This window comes from Parambassis ranga, chromosome 9, assembly GCF_900634625.1.
Source record: "Parambassis ranga chromosome 9, fParRan2.1, whole genome shotgun sequence".
NCBI classification, from domain to species: Eukaryota; Metazoa; Chordata; class Actinopteri; family Ambassidae; genus Parambassis; species Parambassis ranga.
The window spans coordinates 17987725-18000876 of NC_041030.1; the positions used below are offsets into that span (position 1 = coordinate 17987725).

At 41.1% G+C, this 13152-nt stretch overlaps 1 protein-coding gene across 1 annotated transcript in view; it reads right to left on the reverse strand.

The window, feature by feature from the left end:
- Positions 1-236: 236 nt before the first annotated feature.
- tmem8b (transmembrane protein 8B) overlaps positions 237-13152 on the reverse strand; it is a 30657-nt gene continuing 17741 nt past the window's right edge. The window contains exons 7-13 of the mRNA XM_028415039.1: positions 11644-11740; positions 11434-11557; positions 8697-8839; positions 7496-7674; positions 6525-6671; positions 3055-3171; positions 237-728 (exon numbers count right to left, since the gene is read on the reverse strand). Coding sequence (XP_028270840.1) covers positions 393-728; positions 3055-3171; positions 6525-6671; positions 7496-7674; positions 8697-8839; positions 11434-11557; positions 11644-11740 — 1143 coding nt within the window. The 3' untranslated portion in view covers positions 237-392. The remainder of the gene's footprint in view (positions 729-3054; positions 3172-6524; positions 6672-7495; positions 7675-8696; positions 8840-11433; positions 11558-11643; positions 11741-13152) is intronic.

Consider the following 13152-nt stretch of genomic DNA (forward strand, 5'->3'; position numbering starts at 1 on the left):
CCCCGTCACCCGTGCCCCCCTACAGTATAATAACTGGCCTGTCTACAAGACCACCAATAAATAACCCACAGAAGCAGTTTTACAGTCACCGTCAGATAGCAGCAGTGTTTCAGCTTTGACTTTAAATACATATTCACAAACAACAGTGTGCCACTGTACACCCACGATTCATCAGAACTGTAACTATAGATAATTATAATTACATTTGTATTGATAGTAATTACGATGACAATAACAAGAAGGGGGAAAAAAAGAATCCAGTGTCACATCAGCTTTAAAGTATTTACATTGCTTGTTCAAGTTCTGTGGCTTAATTTCCCAAGAGTGAATTTCCCAAGTAAAAGAAGGCAATGAAGTGTCTCTAAGGTAAAAGGCTGGGAGTGTGGAGTTTATCAGCTGGTGCAGATGCTGTTGATGGAGATGATGGCTGGGTCCACCAGGCCCAGCTCCTCGTGCTCGTTCACACAGAGCTGATAGCCGCAACCCCGCCTGCGCTTCAGCGGGGTCACCTTGGCGTCTGGCTTGGCGCGAGGCGGCAGGAGGAAGCCCACGCTCCCCGCAATCAGCATGTGCCAGATGCTGTGAATGTAGAAGTAGTTCTCCTCCGTCTCCACAAAGGCGTAGAGCGCCACGGCTGAAGTGGCGATCATGGTGCCCGGGAAGAGGAAGAACACCCAGCGCTTCCAGGTGGGAGGGTAGCAACGGCGGCGGCGGATGGTGCGAACTGTCTGTTAGGTCAACAGACACATGAAAAAAATGTTTAAGCCTAATTTCTTAAAATAAACCTTAAAGGGACAGTTCACCAAAAAATCTAATATTCATATTTTCTGCAGTGCTATTTGTCCATTTTGATTGTTTATAGTTGGAAAAATAGTGCCTACATGTAAAGACATCAGAAGTTTTCTTTAACTAAACCTGGGAGCCACAGAACAAAGACACTGACTGTGCTGCAAATGATCTATCCATACCCAACCAATCAGAGCGGAGCAGCGCTCCCACTGATCCAATCAAGTACCAGCTGTTTTATTTTCTGTAATTTGTATTCATGCCTAATGCTGCAGCAACAGTCCATCGGTCTGATCATAATCAGCTGATGGATAAGTGATTGGCCGGTAGCTGCCTTATCCATTTGGTTATTGATGCTCATGTTCTGTTCGGCAGCAGCTGGGTGTGCCGTCTCTGTTTGTTTAATTACAGAACACATGCTCATTCTTTCTGTAAGTGTCTCAGAAGTGACACAAAAAGAGACTTGAACATTTCATTTCAACTAAAAAGCATTTACAAAGAAGTACTGTTATTAAATTCTCTGTTTTTGTAAGCTCATAATCATGGATTGCTTGAATCATAAAGAATTCTTACACTGTCTGGGGAAATGTAAGCTGTTCACGACAAAAATAATTACACATGTTCTGGCCAGAAAATCCTACTCTGATTAAATTATCATGCTGCTAAGACAAATAAAAAGAAAAAAAAACATGAAGTGTGTTTTTACAGTTTTAAAAGCTGCATATTTTTCTGGCGAAGACAAACAATTGGAGAGCAGGACTGTCTGTTTGTGCATTTGTCAGGGACTTCATTTAAATTTAGAGAATTATGAATATTTGGCATTGACAGATTTAAACTTCTCCCCCTTTCCTCTTACTGCTAATGACACCCCTGCATGGCAGCAGATGCTCTGTGCCCTCCGCTCGACTGATCTAATTCGGTTGTGTCTGGGAACATTCAGAATGCCGAGCTTTGCAGAAACATGACAAGCTGAAATGAAAGAGGGCTCTTGTAGAAAATGTGCAGCGCTCAAACCGAGAGGAGCAGCGTTGGAGGAAAAGGATGTTGAAACGCAGACATACGCCACTGAGCAGCTGATAAATTATGAAGTGTCAAGTATTCAAAGCATGTGCTCAGGTTTATCTTTGAAAACTGCACACATTAGCATGAGATTCCAAGATGCTTTTTTTTTTGGGAAAGTTGCTGTGCGGAGTTCATCCTTGTGGCTAGTTGGTGTGAGCTTTAATTTGCAACAGAAGCACTGGGTATTATGTCTCAGTGTTTACACTGAGCGCTGATGTTTGCATTATATATTTGTCTAATAACACATTTTCACAAACAATCTATAATTGAATTTTAAAACCGTCAAATCCTAAACAAACCACCGGCTTTATGTAAATCTAACTACAACAGCATATCGTTAATCAGAGGAGAAAGGATTTCAAACTACAGTAAAATATACCATCTCCTACTTTTTGGTGGAAAAGCCGGAGGGTTTACATGGTGGAATTAAACAGTCCACATCTTCCACAGTTTCTTTAGGATCCTCCGGCTCACAGTGAGATAACTCTGAGAGCTGCAACTCCCACACGTTATTCAACGCAAAGCTTTCTCCAAGGAAACCTTGTTTTCAAACTCATGTCAGAGGTTTGGTGTTAAAGGCTTTTTTTTTTTTTTTTTTCTCCAAGAACCTTGCCTGAAAGACTATTATTTTTTATCTTCTCAGTTCAGGGAGCACATTATGACTCGAAGAAGAGTCAGTGAAAGAACAAGCTGAGTTATAATGGAACTACAACCCATGACTAATACCCACAAGCTGCAAAACTTTTAAAGCCCCTGCCATGTTAATGTAAAATAGCTTCATTGGTCAGAAAGCCACAGTTTTTTAAGCATGTTCTACAGCTGTGTTTGCTGAAATGACAGATTAAGTCCTTTTCACTTACCAGCATATGGAACAATAGAGGGACAAGACACATTCCATCTGTTTGAACAAGCTTGTTCATGAACATAATGATGTTTTATCCTGCATGCAGAACATCTCTCTAGGCTTCTTATGTATAAATATCAACAAGGAATACACAGTTGTATGGTTTTAAATGTCATACCTCTAACAATCCAATTTTTTATGTCATTTGTATCAATACTCTTCCTTATCTCCAACATTGGAAGGTCACCTTATGTTTGTCTTTCAAATACAGTTATATTATAGATGATATGAAAATGTATTTGTTGCTATAAACTACTTTTTTTTTTTGCAGTAAAGTAAATATATAAAATAATTCCTCTTACCCATGCCACGGCCATGATGCCCAGGGCAAACAGACTGGGTCCCAGCAGGTTCCACAGACCGTGACGGTCCAACTGCAGAGCCATAGACAGAGACATCGCCCCCAGCAGATACAGCACCTTGACAAAAAAAAAAAAACCACATGGATCAATAACCGCCCTCCAAACACTGTCAACATTGCTGCAGCCACCGCAAATAGCAGGATGTTTGTGTGGTCGAGCGATGGCACGTCGCTGCTTTTGGGAGAGAATGGTGTAATCCTTCCCAAATCTCTCGTTAATGATGGATGGATACTAAACCCCCAGGTGATGAGTCCTGAGTGTGGACTGCATTTTTATCTAGGAAGACCAGTGACAAACTGTGAAAGTAAATACAGAGGAAGGAAGACACAGCTCTTAGGTTACTAACATATTGTTTTAGCCTCAATAGCGAACCACCCAAAAAAACAATAGACTCCATCCAGAGAACATTTAATGGTGTCTAGTTTGGTGTGTTTATGCCATTTGTTGACAATAACGATGGTGTAATTACAGCTTTATCGGTACAACAGTAGAAAATGCATCTATAGCCGACTTTCACAAACAGCATGTTCGTCTGTGCTACAAAAAGTAAAAGCCTCTCATTATGTAAATAAGCTCCCAGTTTAATGTTACCAGTGGGGAAACGGTCAGTACAGAAAATAACTGCCTGTACCGGGCTCAGGTGGTTTAGAAATGGGTATTTTAAAGCACTTCTAAGGTCACAAACATAACAATAAAAACAAATTCTAACAAGTGAGCCGAGCGCTATAAATAATAGCAGTTGTTTTTCATTCACATATTTATGTTTGCCAAGCTCACAATAGGACATAAAGCCACAGGATATAAAAGAGATAAAGTGAGACTGAGGAAAATCAATAAGCTGTGCTACACATGCTTTGGGAGAATTTAAGCCAGGATGCCTGGGGTCTGCATTCTTCTGTCTGCTAGGCAGCATCAGGAGGAATTGGGGAGATTTTTTTATTTTTTTTTTTGAGCGGGGACGGGATGGTCTGCTGCAAGAAGAAACAGGACTAATTGGCACAGACCAAAAGAGGAAAGGAGCAGCCCGAAGACTCTGTGCAGCAATAGTCATCAGTCATGCTGCGCTGCTGGATCATGTAGCACCCAAACATGCATGCCCTGCGAGCAGACGTGAATGCACTGACGGGTCACAGGCAGCGGTGTTGCTGTAATGAATCATTATATGTCACTGTGATGGACGAGCTTGTATAAATTCTGGTAGGAAATTCTATTTTTATCTGACGTGCTTACCAATATATATTTGTGCATGTGTGTGGATTACAGCTTGTTCTACCTGCAGCGCTGATCCGGATTTGTGGAGGGCTTTCTTAAGCTATTGCTCATCATGATGCGACATTATAATTTGAATAAGAAGGCTGCAGCACCAACAGTTTTTTCTTACTCAGAATAAATGTTAGTTCTATTTAAGCATCATTCATACAGTAAAAGATAGAAATTATATAGGATTTTTTTTGTGATGGCCACAAAACTATAAATACAGATAGGTGAAGCATCGTATAGGTTTCCTGAAGAGCAGTGCATTACTCCACCTAACTCCTGGGTAAACTAAAAAACCCAGTGGTGTTTCAAACTCAGTTTTTTAGATCGACGTGCTGTTGGAGCCACTGGAGGAACTACAGCTTCCTTTTTAAGTCTCTTACACTTGATTTATGCTTCTCTGTGTTACACCTACATATCACCTCCATCATAACCTGCACAAACAGCCTACGCTGCTGTGGGCATTCATACCTGTGTGCACAGAATGTGGGTGTGCGATTTCTCTACATCAGACAATGGTGACTGACACTGAGTGGAGCCATGTTGAGCGATATTTACTTTACTAAGCTGACTGCAGAGACGTTGCCTAACCACTGAGATACAAATATGGGAACATACATATATCTTTTTTGGATGTCAGTATATAAACAGTTCAGTGCCTTCTGTTAATCCTAACCTCCACATCATCAGCTCTGTTCAGCAGCTGGAACTTGTGGAGGAGAAGTGGACCCACACATGGTCTGTGAGCTGATCAACACAAGTTGCTGTGATCTGCATTGATGCGACCTGTAGTCACATTTTTGGGGAAAGTGCACATCAGGAAGCAGCAAAGGGTCCCCAGTCGATTCAAAGCCTTTACAGAGCAATTAATAAGATCATCTGACTATTTTCTCTGATAGTCTGAGTGCTCATGTTTCATGTCTTGAGAGCAAAGTTAGAGAGCCCAGACTATCAAGATGTGATCAAATGTAATTACCCTTTAAAGTGATTTTTATGATTCTGACGCAATAACCTTCAGCAAGTTGAGACTAACAAATCTCCTGAAGCTCTTTGTTTGTGTGAACCAGCAAAAACGTCCTTATAACTTTTTCTGCTGACATATTTGTGAGGGCTTTGAAGGTCCAAAAGTTAAACACGCACACACACACACAGTCAGTCAGTGGCTTTAACCTCCACTGCTGCTGCGATTACACACAATAACAAACACACACTGTGTCTCTGTCTTGTACACAACCGCGCACAGTTCCACTTGCCAGTCCTGACATGTGCGATTTGATTAGTGACTGCGTACTGCAGCGCTAAGCAAAAATGAAAACTCTAGAGGACAGCAGATGTTCGTATACTCTCCCTGCCTCCCACTACTCCACCCCCCCTCCACTCTCCACTCCTCTTGGTCTCATTTATGGACATGGATACACATTTGCACATACACACACACACGCACACACACTTTCCCTAAGACTGCTCCATCTTGGTGTGGAGCCAGGGAGTGACCAAGGGAGAAGGTGCACCTGTTAGTGTTTACTGTTATCTGCTGCAATATGTCAACAAGCAGCAAATGTAGCGCCACGCCTCACTGATTCTAGCACATTGATCTTTCAATTTATAACTAAAAATTGAGGCATATGTGCAGCTTATTTATAGCCCTCCTAAATAGCTCTGCAGCTTCCTCTTATCCCTTCTTTGCTTCGGGGCTTTTTCCAGGATGTCTCCCACTAATATGGAGCTCTCAGTTATAGGTGCCATAAGACTGCACGACAGTGGAAATGCATTACGGTGCTGAGATGTCTGGCTGCAGTGGTCTAAATCACTGCCCACATCTGTCATTCTGTCAAGCAAATCAAACAGGTTGATGTGCTCCTCTGAATGGCTGCAGCTCCATTTAGGCTGAGCCAATCAGAGCGTGTGTAAGCAGAGCTGAAGGTGGTGACGTCACCTGGTCTCCTTATGTTTGTGCTGACGTCCTGCTTATTACTGAGAGGACAGGAGTGCAGGCAATTCATGAGGTGACAAGTATGGCAAGGAGCTAAAAATAAAAGGCCTGTCAGATGGCTCATGTTTACTAATGTCCCAAGATATATGAATGTATACAGACCCCACTGACATGTTTCCATTCATGACTCTCTAGAATTATAATTAAAGGAGACACTTACTTGCTTGATGATAGACTTCAGCCTGGCCATAGCAATGACAGTAACCCACACTGACATGAGCGAGCCGAGGAAGTCACAGAACTGCAGGACGTCATACTCCATGATGCAGAAGACTACAATGCCCGGCTGATCGCATGCATGGTAAAACTGTGAGAACAGAAAAAAAGCAGCAGATGCATCAGAGGAAGCGAAACTTACTATTTGCTAATAGATGGGTGCAAGGTGAGGTTTTTTTTTAAGAGATGCACTGCTGTTTAATAAGCCGGATGTAATGTGTCTGAGCTGGTTGTTGATTCGATCAGCTTAAAGATCAATTTAAGCTCAGACTAATCCGAAGTCACTGCTGGCCACTCACAAACAGAATTTCTGATCATTATTTTACAAATGTCTTTGAAACACAGGATAATCGTTTCTTAAGCAAAGTCATTCAAAGTCAGGATTATCAGCTGTACTGTCATTAGACACATACACATGCCACCTGCATACAGTGTCATTTTAGGCATTACTAATATGATACCAATGACATTCAATTAAACACTCCATAGCTTTTGTTGGTCAAAATAACACCAGCTGCATCTTTGTAATGGAGTGCCAGACACATGAGCCCTAAAACCTGGGAAAGAGTCACCATTAGCACCTCTGTGTCCCCTCATTCTAACATCAATGTTTTTTAATGTGTTTTTAGGTTAAGATAAGGAATAAGCTCAAAATAAGCTCACAAGATTTTCACCCTTTATTCTTAAAATACACTAGCAGGTACCTCATTGGCTGTCGAAGAGGTAAGAGCTTGGTGGAAGCGTCGCAGTCATGCAACTGTTCTGTAGCTACTGTTATATAACATTAGTGTTCTGGTGAGAGTCATGAAGAGGAAACCCATGAGATTCTACACTGGCCTACAGAACCTACACTACGCAACAGTCAGACATGGACAGTTATTTTCAGGGTCGCCACTTTTTGCAGTCACTACTCACGGTGGAGAAGAACATGGTGAAGATGTAGACTGAAGCCTCCAGCAGGTAGTGGCTTCGGATGGCGATGACCACGGGTGGCACGAACATCAGGTTACTGAGGCAGAGCAGCAGGGTGGAGAGCAGCTGGAAACTGTAGGAGTAGGCCTCTGAGTTGTCTGTGCATCCCCAGCCATCCCAGCCTGAGACACACACACACAGATTTTGTGTTAACAGCCTTTAAAGTTTTGGGGAAACCTTAACTTTAACTTTAAAAAAAAAAGGCCTTTAGAAGAGGTTTGTTCGAAAACCTTATTTACTAGATTCGCCTTCATCAGCCTTTTTTATGAATAGACATTTGTCTGTAAAAATAAAAACAGATATATGTTGTTTATCCTGCACACACACACACACACACACACACTAAAAGCCTCCTGGTACGTGGACTCTATTTTAAAACACGCTTGCTTTGCCACCTTGGATCCTCATCAAATGCTGGATTGGATGAGACAGTGTGAATTAAATATTGGTGAGCACTGTTGAACAGAGGTTTTTGCTGTGTGAGGCGGGCCAAGGGCAAGTGCTGAATGCAAAGTGCCTGCCAGGAAGCAGTCACACATATGAAGTATGAGAATGAATTTAACTGAAGAGAAAAGCAGCTCTGATAAAAGAAGATCAAAGGGAGGATTTTAAAAAAGCCGGAGAGGACATGCTTTGTTTGGTTTCATAAGCTCATCTTTTATTGAAAACCTGTTCCTAATTAAGTTTTATTGTCTTATCAAAATGGCTTATATTAGAAGATTAATGCCAGGCCGCTGTATGACTCACTGAGTATGGGGGGGGCATACAATTTAATTGCAGTAATGTCAGGTCAGTTGTGGAAAATGACCTGTGCCATTCCACCTGGCTCTCCCTCATTTTCTTGTCACTCTGCATGATGTATTTTCCTACAAATTAGAAATTCTTAGCAGCAGTGATGATGACCCCATTTTCCTCACAGCGAATTTAATCTTATCTAGTATGAAAAAAAATCCTTTGACTGCTGAAAATCAAATTATTAATTCATGGTCACACTTTTCGCTAATTATCAATTACTAATTAATAATTCAATGCACCGCTTAATATAGATTATTAATTATTCTTTGGTCAAAAATAGAAAAAAAAAGGAGACCACCTGATCTGCAAAGGAAGAAATAATATATAAAAAATACATGTAGGCCATTACCTGCTTTGCATTCACATGCAGCATAAAGATAGTTGTTGGTGCGCAGGAGCTTGCATTGTCCATACGTTCCACAGTCATTGATGCACGGAGTCAGATATGAGCGCATATACACTTCTGCTGTTTCATTGGTGCACGCCTCGAATCTGTAGAAGGCACAGGCAGAAGGGGAGTTAGAGGTGACTCCTTAATTGGTTATCATCTGTATCTATACGGCAAAATGCGTCAAATATGAACGTGCATATTGAATATAAAGTGCCTTGCATACATTTTATGGCCAAGTCTTTTCTGTCAGTGGACTCTTGCCCAAAAATAAATGTTGACAGGTGGATAAGCTGGCACTGTGTACCAGCATACACAGGTCTCTGCTGTATGCTTTGTATAGTAAAGGCTGCTAAGGTGCCAAATTTAGATGGCAAACATTACACATGCTAAGAACAAGCATGTTAGCATAGTTATTTTGAGCACATTATGATGCCAGATTGTATCCTCGCAGAGCTGCTAGTGTGCCTGCAGGTGTTTTTTGTGTTGTTTCATGTCCTCCAGCACTAACATCTCCTCGGCACGCTGCAGATTAAAAGGTGTGTCAGACGTCAGACGAGTTTACTCTATTAGGCCTGTGCCAATCTCCAACTTTATAAGGCAATTACAAGGCAATTTTCTGCAGAAAATTCCAAACAGAGTTCTCCTGCGATAGTTTAACCTTCATTAGGTGTTTCAATTAGGTGGAATATTCAGAGGGAATAGTCTAGTGTGCTTTTGACTTCCAGAGAACTATGTCAAACGCAAAGGGGCAGATTGTTTAGAGCTCACAGCAGCCTGATGGAGAATTTTTTGTTATGCAGGTTTATGCATAATTTGTTTATCTCTGACACTGAAAGGGATAAAACTGTGTCTGCATTCTATCTTTTCTAACAGCGAGTTCCCACAATCACAGAGAAAGAAACGGCAGGAGGTAACAAATGTGTTTCTTTGTCTTTTCCCACAACGCTGCGTCATTCTTTTCTTTTTTCAAAATGGATGCAGCTGCTTGCCTCTTTATTTTAAAGTTGTATCAATCAAGGTAATTGTAGCTTTGAAGAGCACCTGTCATTCAAATGAACACGTTTCTCTCTCTAATGAGACCTGGCTGCCTCAGCACATGTGGAAATCTAACATGCCGCACAGCAACATGAACGTTCACATTTTCACATACCTCAGCTAAGCATGTGTGTGAGGGTGCACATCTGTTATCATCTGTTATTCAGATTCAATTGGAACTCCCAAGTGGGCCATGAAAAAAATTGCGGAATTTCAGTCTGTTCACATTTTTGTGCCGTTAAAGGTTTTCGAGGAAAACAGCTCAATCTGCTGAAGAACTCATGGCCTAGGATAACTTCATGGAAACATCCAGCTTAACTTTAACTTCTCTTCCAGACATGTTTCTCAGTGTATTTAAACAAGCATTGGAAATAAAAAGTGTGTAAGTCTGTGCATTAAACAGTGGAGAAAGATCACAATGTGTTTAATAGGCAGCAAATATAAGAGCTGTGATCTTTACACCATGTCACATGCCAGCTCTGCACCAGTCTGCCGGGTGACAGATGACAGAGGATGTGAGGCTGCACTCTTCAGTCAGTCAGTAAGCACGGTGTCTTCATTAGGGCACTGAATTATTAATTTTGGTAAACAAACAAGTGATTGTTTTATGAAGACGTGCTCATAAGAAATATTGAATGTCCTATTTTGCAACTGTCTTCCTGTAATTGACAGCAAATATTGTCTCACAGAGGGTGCTGTGGTGCTCTGGGACCCGGGCCTAAGATCTGATCATTAGTCTGTCAAACATTTATGAGCAACAGTCATTCAGCTGCTTTCAGTGGATTTCTGCTTGTAGATGGTAGGGGTATAAGCGCCCCAGAGAATACGCAGTTCTTTCCATTATAAAGAGACTTAACGTTTGAAATTGTGACTATTCCAGGTGCATCAGATGACAGATAAACATCTTGTATTGTCACCCCAGTGTTTCTGCTGAGGTTACAGTTTATATTTAGCATACAGCTTTGACAGAAAACACAACATAAAGAAGAGAATATGTCCACAATTATAAGAGGAGGTGGACTAGATGATGGAATTATATACATACTGTCACTCAGGCAGATGGAAATGATGTCCAGTGTTTAACGGTTCATTATCCATTGCTGTTCTGTGTTGTGCTGTGTGGTTATTATTTTTCTTGGTACTTTCAAATATCTTCAGCTGAATTGCTTCTTCTTTATTTAAAGTCAAAGTCGGCTTTATTGTCAAATCTGCTATATGTGCTGGAAATACAGAGAATCGAAATTGCGTTACTCTCAACTCCACAACATATAACATATAACTAACAACTTAAGAATAAACATATAACTGTAAATTGTAAAAAAAAATGTACCTACGATGAGGCTGGTATGAGCTGACTAAGGTGCAAGAGAGTTCACGGTAAAGTGGCTGGTGCACAGAGTTCTATGGGGGGGGGGTCGTTATGTACCTTAAGTAATCTGATTGGTTAGAGTTATTCTTGATAAACTGTGATTGACAGATGCGTTATCCAATCACCTGCCAGGAGGAGATTTCACAGGCACTTTTTTGACCTCAGGAGGGATATGTAAGTTAAGGTCATTTGGAAAATTTGACCACTCCCATGTTTTGTATTTTTTGCCAGCAGTTTCTATTCATGTATAATGTGCAGTTAGTGCCAGTGAGGCCATGTTGCTTGTCTCACCCATGTTCTGTGCCACACAGAGAGCGCAGACTGAGGTACCAGGTGCCTGTTTGTGGGTAGGGAATCCTCAGTTTGGTGATATTTACCGAGGCGTTCACAGAAAGAAAAAACCCAGCCGCTGATTCTGAAGCAAAAAAAAAACAGAAGACAACAACAACATTATTAACAGTCAACACCGGAGCACTGATTCGAGAATCACAACACACGTACCTGATTCACATTTCAGGGACGAGTTTTCCCGTAAAAACAGAGGCATCCCGTGGTTCAGACAGGCGAACACGGTGAGATTTGCTCCTTTCAGAGTCGACTGCAAGAAGAAACACACACACAAGGATAAGCATCATTCTCCTGTCCAACCATCGACCATCTGCTGCCGTGGGACTGGTGAGCAAACACCCCTCATGATTAGCTCGGGTCTCATTTCCCCTCAGCCACGAGATGAGTAAACTTTAAACTTTTTAAAACTAACAAATCAAGTCAGATCGCTCTGCCTCTGTCTGCCTGAGGCATCTAAATTAAGACGTTGGCAGTTTATCTCCTTAAAGCATCAATTATAAATTAACATGCTCATGTATAAAAAAAAAATCCAAGGGAATTATTCAAGCGTTGGGAGCTGCATATGCTTATACAAATTGGCTCAGTCTGCAGAGAGGTGAACGGGGTCCGCTAAAGTCCAACGTTGGCAAAAGAACAACAGCGTTACAAACGGTTTGGGCTCGTGTGAAACGCCGGTGTGCACTCAAGCACCAAAATCAACAGTTTTCACTTTCTTCCTCCTTAGTTGTCAAACAGAGAGTGAGCAAAACCAGTAGATGTCCTTCTATATGAGAAAAACAAACTTTACTGAAGAAGACTCAGCACATTATGTGAATTTGCTTTGCATCCACGGGGAAATACATTTGATGGTTGGGATAACTTCAGGCAATTTTTTTGTTTTTTTTTTGCTTGAATAAATAAGATTTCTATCAGCCCCTTGGCACAAAATGAGCATAATGTATATGCAGGGAGTTGGCAAAGTTGTTGATTAATGCAATGACTAACAAACACTTCGCCAGGTGCTGAGATTTCAGGCTTCCTAAACTCACCATCTGGCCTGCACTCTCTTGGTAGTAAGACTAAATCACGCCCACTGGCATTTTCAGATCCCTTCTCGCCTCCTCCCCTCCGTTCGTCTCTAGTCCTCAGTTTGAAGAGGAAGGATTAAGTAAAAGACATTCAAGTGTGGAGTACTGAACAGGTTCAAACTCAGGGGAGGAAAAGGGGTCAGCAAGCCACTAGAGACAGATCCAGGGTGTCTAGTTGGTAAATCTGAGAGTAGAGATGATTTTTTTTCTGTCCATTTAGCAGCATAAACATGTTAAAAGCATAACTTTTTTCCATCAATATGAACATAAAACACATTTTTTCATACAAATATAAGAATAAGGGATAGAAAAAGATATACAGTAGGCCTTGTTTTTGTCTTGTAAGACAATACAATGCATCTTACTTTGGAGTAATTTGACTTTTTTGCATTAAAATGACCAAAAAAGTCTACTTTAAATGAAACAGCTGTACGTTTTTTTCCTCTCAATTACAAAAATGGCCTCTTTCTGTGTGCACACATTGAGGACAAAAGCCTGCAGTGTATTTAAAATCTCATCATCTTTTTGATTTGATAGTAAATCTCGGTACCGTGTGAAAGAAAACTCACTAGAACTTAATCTCAATGACGTTTAT